The sequence below is a fragment of the Crocuta crocuta genome, unplaced genomic scaffold, assembly GCF_008692635.1.
Source record: "Crocuta crocuta isolate KB4526 unplaced genomic scaffold, BGI_CrCroc_1.0 scaffold128, whole genome shotgun sequence".
In the NCBI taxonomy this organism is placed as follows: domain Eukaryota; kingdom Metazoa; phylum Chordata; class Mammalia; order Carnivora; family Hyaenidae; genus Crocuta; species Crocuta crocuta.
Window position 1 is genome coordinate 1255744 of NW_027532232.1, and position 8676 is coordinate 1264419.

The following is an 8676-nucleotide window of genomic DNA, read 5'->3' on the forward strand; positions in this document are numbered from 1 at the left end:
CCTGAGCCAAAATCAAGAGTTGGATGCTTAACTGACTGAGCCCCCCAGGCGCCCCCATACTTTACATTTTAAGTGACCTCTTTAACAGATACAAGTTTGATGAACCCAAACCAGCCATTACTCCTTACAGGACCCACTGAAGTTTGTTCCCTGGCAAATCCTCCCAAGAGACATTACAACGTAATTGTTTCCTGTAGATATAGTAGAACACATACTAATGAACAGATTTACAGTTTTACTACACTTAGCATGTGGTATTTTAGTAACATATTTTTTAACATAATATAAACTAATATACTCTGGATTTTTTCAATAAACTGGCATTTTTACACAGATGCTATCTAATGGAGCTGGGGTGGGTTTTTTTTTTTTTTAATGTTTTATTTACTTCTGAGAGAGAGAGACAGCATGAGCAGGGGGGGGTCAGAGAGAGAGGGAGACACAGAATCCAAAACAGGCTCCAGACTCTGAGCTGTCAGCACAGAGCCCGACACGGAGCTCAAACCCACGAACTGTGAAATCATGACCTGAGCCAAAGTTGTACGCTTAACCAACTGAGCCACCCAGGCGTCCCTGGAGTGGTTTTTTAAGTGGACTGGAATGACACTGTGTGCAGACATTTTTCCTTAAGTTACGGCACACATAGCGTTAGAGCAAATATAACTACTATTGTTTTAAAAACGCTTACATGCATAATCATTATCTCTCTTCTTGCAAAGCTTTCCAATCCAAATATGCTTCTATTTACAGTACTACCCAAACTAGATGTTCCATTAAAGACAAGAAATCTATTGGGGTCCAATGTTGTATTTTTTGTTGTTGTTAATTTGGCTGTCTATATGTAACCAGCAGACAATTGTTCCCGATTTTTCCCAAACTCAGCCTCTTCTAGAAAACAGAGTAATTCTATCACTGTAAGAGATTTAATGCATTGTATTTCCAATATTCTGCAAGAATACTACAACATTCTAGTAAAACTATCTTTAAGAAAAAGTAGGGTACCTAATTATCTCAAAAACAATTCGTGAATGGGATCAGGATGGAAATACATCAGATCAGACACCATTTTATACTTATAAGAACATAACTTTTACATGCACATCAAAGGGAATTTTTCAAAATTCTTACTTATGTTTGACAGTTCTAATGTATCAGTAAAATATACAAATAAGGAAATTGAAATATTGCATTACTGTATCACTTCACCTCTCTGGCAAACGGACAGTTGAATCAAAATTATCTAAAATACTTCTTTTTGCAGGAATACAGATATACACATATAACCCACTTCCCTCAAAAAATGGCTAATTCCTTCATCTATCACCTTCTTCCCTATTTTTCTGCACTTTCTCCTACATTTGACAAAATCTAACAACTACCTGATTTTTAAAGTAGCACATTAAAAGTTAAAGAGCACTATGGAAAACAGTATTCGGACTAGATACTGAAAAGCTCAAGACAATGAGAACGATACACAAATTCTAGGGCCCAGTTAGTGAATTTCTCACAGGGTTATGGGTCAGCAAGTCTGAAGCACATTATACATACACTGGGGTTCAACAAACAAGTAAACAATACTGTGGATAAGGAAAATCAGGTCTTTCACTGTCAAACTGCAAATAAGGAACACCGGAAGGCTGTGACATTGGGCTGAATCTGAGGTACTGGCATGAACTCAACAATGCTTTAGTGCATCCACAGAGGGACACCCAGAGGTTAAGAGAGTTGTAAGCATGCATGAGTCACTGCAATTACTCCCCCTGGCTCTTTACATGGAGAGCCTTGATGAAATCATAGAACAGGAGCAATAAGTACAGGAAGCTCCAACATCTTGGCTCCTAAATAACATTCTCCAATAAAAGGACCCAGGGCTCCTTAAGTTGGTTGATTCCAAGCCTAGGGCAGGGAAAACGCAATACAAGCCTAGAGCATCCTGTGGTGCCAGAAATTAAGAAAGTTCAAAAAGGACATAGGTATGTCTAAAGGACTTAGGAATCAATCTAAACTCTATGGTCAAAGCTGTAACAATTTAGGAAACAAACAATACTGTCAGATTATAATCCATAAAAATAGAACATACACAAGTTCGTAGTGATACAAATAAATGTAAAAGGGGACAGAGAAATAGAAATTTACCACTAGAACACCACAGAACTGTTGCAGACAAAAACTCACCAATGCATGAAAAATATAGTCAGCCAAAGTCTGAACAATATTTCCATAAAAGTATCTACCTGAAGATATATATTAACTGAAAAGGAAAAATTAGAACTTTTTAGTAGAAAAACCTGGGAGAAGCTGCTTTAATCAAGTGTGAAAAAGATGCACAGCGCCAGTAATAAGATACACTGCCCCTGACACAAGGCATGGAGAAGGGCGCATCATTTCTGTGGGACGCTTGCCAAAATATCCAACTACCTCAACCTAGTTATGAGAACACATCACAGAAGGGCAAATCAAGGGACCTTCTACAAAATAACTGGCCACTACTCTACAAAAGTATCCAGGCTACGGAAGACTTGGAAGGATCTGGAGACATGACCACTGAATGCAATGTGGGATCCAGGATTAGACTCTGGAACAAAAAAATGGGTATTGGTAGAAAAACTGGTAGAAACCAAACAAAGTTCATAGTATAGTAAATAGCATCGTGTTGTGTCAACGTTAACTTTTAGTTTCCTGTTCAATGCAAATGTTAGTAATAGAAGCTGAAAGAAAGGCATACGGGAACTCTACGTTTGCAACTTTTTGGATAAATCTAATGTTACCTCAAAACACGCTGCAATTCAAAAGGAAGAGACTTAATAGCAAAATTCGTTTTATACAAAATAAAGTGGAAAAAAACGTAGCCATTCCGCTCCAGAGCTGCTGTGGGAGATTACTATGATGCATAGGTAAACAAGTAAGCCATTCTGTTACACTGATGGTCCCCCAATGAAACACACCTGGTATTCAAGCCCTTGGACCTCAACTGAGCGGAATCAGGTGATTACTTCAGACAAAGTCACATTAACAAGCACACAAACAGGGTGTTGACAGGTGCTTCTGTGATGGTGCTTGCTCTCCTGGGATGCACTTTCCTGAAGCTCTTAGTAGCCTGGAGAGACCATATGGGAAGAGACACTCACCCAGGCCCATTCCATACATTTCACTCTATGCTTTCCATTACACGCGCCTTCCGGAGAAGTGAAGAAGCCATCGTGGACACTCTTGTCCAAGGAAGGGGCAGTAATTAAAAAACGACCACCTCATTTAGCCCAGATTGCAAAACTGTCAGGAAAAAGGAAATCACTACGGTCTTAAGACACTAAGCTGATGGTTAATAAATATAATAGAAGATAAAATTTGTGAGTTATCCATAAAAGGCTTAAATGTGTGTAAGATTCTCTGCTTAAAATAAGGAAGACATAGAAACATATCAGACTAAACTTACACAAAGGCCTCTTACTATAAACATCTCAAAATGGCTGGATGAAATAGAGTAAGCTAAATAAATAAGACTGGGTTCTAAAACTCTAGCTGGCCTTACAAGAAAGGCTTATTCTCAAATGTGGGTGTTGGTGGGGGATGGGTATTGGTGGATAATGTGAGGAAACTGAGGGCTAGAAGAGCAAACTCATGAGCAGATGCTGTTAGCTAAGGGTCAAGACAAGGAGTAGATGAAGTCTGGCCAAAGGCTGGGCCTTATTAGCCACTTATTAGCCTGGGTTTCAACACCAATGCAAGGATGGGAAAAGCAACCACGGTACATGCAAAGCCCCTTTGTGGAGCTATGTCAACTTCAATGGCCTACCTTATTCTCCAATACATGTAGTAGAACACTTAGCATAGGAGATATAACCATGAAGAATGCATGTGACTGCCTCCCAGGAACTCAGACAAGTGTACAGATCAGCTACAGCAGCGCTCAGTAAGTGATCCTGCCCTGTGATCTTTGACATACTTCTTTGATAGGAGGACCCTTGCCCCCATCAACTTTTGAACTAGACAATCCTTTGAGACAAACGAGATCATCAGAGAAAGTGGTCAACAAATACCAAGGAATCATCCCTGGACTGGAATTCAGCAGGACTCTCATACTTAAGATGCTTTGGAATGGGTAGAAAGCAGAGAAATGTAAATCCCGATCCACAAAAACTAGACTTGAGTATGATAAAAAGGCCTTCGAGGAAAAGGAGGTATTGAGCCCCTTCATCTGAGATAAAAGATGACAACCACATTCCAGAAATCAGAGACTTAGATCCTGAGGACAAGCAAGATTACCATGAATCCAAATCCTGATTACAGGACTGGAGCTCCTATAAGTCACCCTTTGCTCAACTTTGTCAGCTATCTCCCCAACATCCACCCCACCCAACCTGCTTCCTTATGTCAATGCAATCTCAACTTACATGGGTGGCAGTATGTCCCTGTCACGGTCTCCGGTGACAAGTCTTGGCTGGTCTAAACTAGTCATGATAACATGATTCCATGTGGTTGGTATCTAGAACTGGCCATGTGACTAGTTCTGGCCACTAGGACATAAAACAAAAATGTCAACTGCACGAATCTTCTGGAAAAGCTTTTTCTTTTCGGATATAAAAGGATGAACAAGGCTGGCTGCCCCCTTTTAAAATCTCTCCATTCTTTTCTTTCTGCTTGGAATGCATCCTTAATACTTAGAATTGCAAAATCTCATTTTGCCTCCAGGAGACTAACAAGCATGAAGCCAGCAGCCAGCAAGTAAGGATGGAAGAGCACAGGGGCGCCTGGAGGCTCAGTTGGTTAAGTGTCCGATACTGGCTCAGGTCGTGATCTCACAATTCAAGGCTTCAATCTCCATGTCGGGCTCTGTGCTGACAGCTTGGAGCCTGGAATTTGCTTCAGGTTTTGTGTCTCCCTCTCTCTCTGCCCTCCCCCACTCATGCTCTGTCTCTCTCAAAAAAATAAATGTTAAATTTTTTTTAATTAAAAAAAAAAAAAAGGATGGAAGAGCACAAAGCACAGGCCTGAGTCCCTATCAAGAATATTTAGCAGCTAAAATGCTCAACATCACTCATCATCAGGGAAACACAAATCACAACACAATGAGATACCACCTCACATCTGTCAGAATGGCTAACATTAACAACTCAGGCAAAAACAGATGTTGGCGAGGATGCGGAGAAAGAGGATCTCTTTTGCACTGCTGGTGGGAATGCAAACTGGTGCAGCCACTCTGGAAAACAGTATGGATGTTCCTTAAAAAGTTGAAAATAGAACTGCCCTATGACCCAGCAATTGCACTACTAGGTATTTATCCAAGGGATACAGGTGTGCTGTTTCAAAGGGGCACACGCACCCCAATGTTTATAGCAGCTCTATCGACAACAGCCAACGTATGGAAAGAGCCCGAATGTCCATCGATGGATGAATGGATAAAGAAGATGTGGCGCATATATACAATGGAGTGTTACTTGGCAATCAAAAAGAATGAAATCTTGCCATTTGCAACTACATCAATGGAACTAGAAGGTATTATGCTAAGCGAAATTAGTCAGAGAAAGACAAATATCATATGACTTCATTCATATGAGGACTTTAAGATACAAAACAGATGAACATAAGGGAAGGGAAGCAAAAATAATATAAATACAGGGAGGGGGACAAAAACATAAGAGGCTCTTAAACATGGAGAAGAAACAGAGGGTTACTGGAGGGGTTGTGGGAGGGGGGATGGGCTAAATGGGTAAGGGGCATTAAGGAATCTATTCCTGAAATCTGTGTTACACTATATGCTAACTTGGATGTAAATTTAAAAAATAAATTAAATAAAAATTTTAAAAGAAGAATATTCAGGGGCACCTGGGTGGCTCAGTTGGTTAAGCGTCCGACTTCGGCTCAGGTCATGATCTCACGGTTTGTGGGTTCGAGCCCTGTGTCGGGCTCTGTGCTGACAGTTCAGAGCCTGAGCCTGTTTCAGATTCTGTGTCTCCCTCTCTCTGACCCTCCCCTGCTCACACGATCTCTCTCTCAGAAATAAATAAAACATTAAAAAAAATTTAATAAATGAAAATAAAAAAAGAATATTCAGCAGCAGCACCAGCTCTCAACCACCTGAATCCAAGACCTCTTGTTATTTAGGAAAAATAAAGCCCTGATCATTAGTCTGCTGGGGGATTAGTGTTTCTATTACTTATACCCAAATACATTCCTAACTGATTTACTATTTCCCAACTAAGGACACTGGTGGTCTCAGCAATCAGTCTGAGACCAAAGTTAAAGTGGTCCTAGAGAGAAGGGCTATGGAGGTGGGGAGAGCCTTCAGAGGAGACAATAAACAGTCTCGGGCATTCCACAGGGACATGCACAGAATCACCACTGCACAGGGCCGATGTGTCAGGCTTTGCGGCCACACTGCCTAGGTCTAAACCAGGGCTCTTCCACTTGCTGGATATGTGACCTTGGGCAAGACATTCACGGTACCCGTGTACTTCAGTGTCCTCAACTCTAAAATGAAAGCACAATCCATTCCTTGTAAGAACAAACAAGGGAATACGTGTGAAACTCGTGGAACAGCTCCTCACACACAGTAAGCTCTTAGCAAATATGCACAATCAGCATCATCTTTACGCCGATGATACAAACACAAGTAGCTACTGTGCCAACACAAACAGACCACGATGAGCACAGTTTAGCTTATGCAGCTCACACGCAGCTCCAACAGTGTGGTACAAGTGAGCAGAAAATTCCTCCCTGAACTCAACCGTCTTTAAAGCCCTCATCTCAACTGAGCAGTTCTTCTGTGTCTGTTAATAGCTGCATCAGCAGTTCCAGCTTAGATTCCATAAAAATGATTCAATTTCATAACAAGGAGATTGGCTAAACATAGGCCATTTACACTTCAAAAAGAAGTTGAAGGGCAAAAGTGTAATGTCAGATTGTACCTCAAGTATTGCTCTTACCTGGTGAGTGGAAACAATAACTCATCTCCTAACAGTAATAGAAAGGGTGAATTTATGATCGATTTCAAGTATGCAATACTTCAATATGCATAATCCTTTCATAGTTATCTAATATCACAGCCCAATGCATATTTCCACTGAATTACTGGCTTCTATGAATGACATTAGTATGAGCTGGCATGCATATGGGCTCTCTTCACATGAGGCTTTTTCATCCACAGGAACTACTGAAGGCAAATCCTAACAGAATCGCTGAAGCAGGTAACACTAATTCAGGTGAGTCATTAAGAGGCAAAGAAAACTTTCAAAACTAACTGTCCCTATGATAATAGTAATTTAGATCAAGAAAGAGAAAGGAGAAATTAAAAAGATAAACTATTTTATAGTTTTGAATAAAAAGTCAATACGACTTCCATCAGGCATCTCACCCCCAAACTAGTCTGGTTATAAAATTTTACCTAAAAAGCCTCAGGCACCAGACACCTGTATATCCTCATCATCACCTCACATTCTGTTCCTGATGTTCGCTCAGTCCTTCAATTCTATCACAGATCTAGCTGCTTCTTTTGCTTTCTGTCCCTTGGATACCCGAATCCCAAATGCACCCCCTCCTAGTTCCAAATTCAGTTATAATTTTAAAAAACCTTAACATGTGGGGAAAAAGACATTTTCAGTATTAACTGCAACAGTCTAGTGCAGGAAACCTTACCTAACACACAGAGATCAAGCATACATAACTTAAAATGTGTACAATTCGTGGCTTCTGGGAAGATAGCAGAATGGAATCCTAAGGTGACCTTGTCCTACGACAGCCCCTTCAGTGAATCCAACCCAGAAAAAAGCTCGAAGACTAGCAGAACACACTTCCCAGTTAACCGTAGAGAGGAGGCAACGTGGCCAACAAGGTGAGGACACAGATACAGTCGCGACACGAACCAAATCCTGGCCGACTCACTACAAATGGGAGGGACCCCACAGGCACAGAGGAGGGAGAGGAGCGGACCCCACACCAGGCACTCAAGACACAGGGGACTGACCTGCATTGAGGGACAAGGCCCCATACCATTTGGCTTTGAAAACCAGCAGGGCTTAACTTCATGAGCTTTTATAACCAGCAGGACTTAACTCCAGGTACTTCAATACTTACTGGGCTCAGCTACAGGAGAGCGGAGGACCGAAGGAAACTAAGTTCCCACCATAACTCCAAGATGCAGCATATTCCTAGCAGTTTGAAAAGCACCTGGGTATAAAAGCAGGGGATTTATTACTAATCCCAGAGGGCATGGTGGGGGGGGGGGGCAGAGACCTTCAGGAGACTGCTCCAAGAACAAAAGAACCTGTGGGCACGATTTCCCTCACGCCCCTGCCCCCAGCCTAGGGAGTCAGAAACCCGTGGGAAACAGCCCTCTCCACCTACCATGTTCCCCCAGGGAATCTGTCCCATCCAACATCCCCACCTGGCAGAAGTCCCTCCCCAAGTGGCTCCTGCCCTGTCCCATCCAGCGAGCAGCCCAGTAAGAAGCAGCACCTCCTCAAAGGGACTCCCGTCCTGGGGAGAAGGGACGAGAACCACACACACCACAAAGTCAGAGTCCGGGCAGCCGAGTCTTACAACCGGCAGTGCAGAGCGCACGCCCCCCCATCAGCGCGTCTCCAGCCCCAGCAGGCCTCTGGGCTGACTACCAGCCTGCCCACCGACAAAAGCCTCAGGGGGACAACCTAGGGAAAACACCCTGGAGTTCAGTGCAGCTGC

The 8676-nt window shown here is 42.3% G+C and overlaps 1 protein-coding gene across 4 annotated transcripts in view; it reads right to left on the reverse strand.

The window, feature by feature from the left end:
• The window catches only part of TPK1 (thiamin pyrophosphokinase 1), a 329289-nt gene that overhangs the window by 300823 nt on the left and 19790 nt on the right, over positions 1-8676 (reverse strand). Inside the window, exon 1 of one of the 4 annotated variants that reach the window (XM_077778005.1) lies at positions 8071-8142. The exons of 2 other annotated variants lie outside the window; for them this stretch is intronic. Coding sequence is in view for 1 of the 2 variants with exons in the window: in XM_077778003.1 (XP_077634129.1) it covers positions 4392-4393 (2 nt within the window). In the remaining variant the exon portion in view is untranslated. Of the gene's footprint in view, positions 1-4391; positions 4440-8070; positions 8143-8676 lie in introns of those variants that run through there. One more of the 4 variants, XM_077778003.1, reaches the window with a different exon arrangement.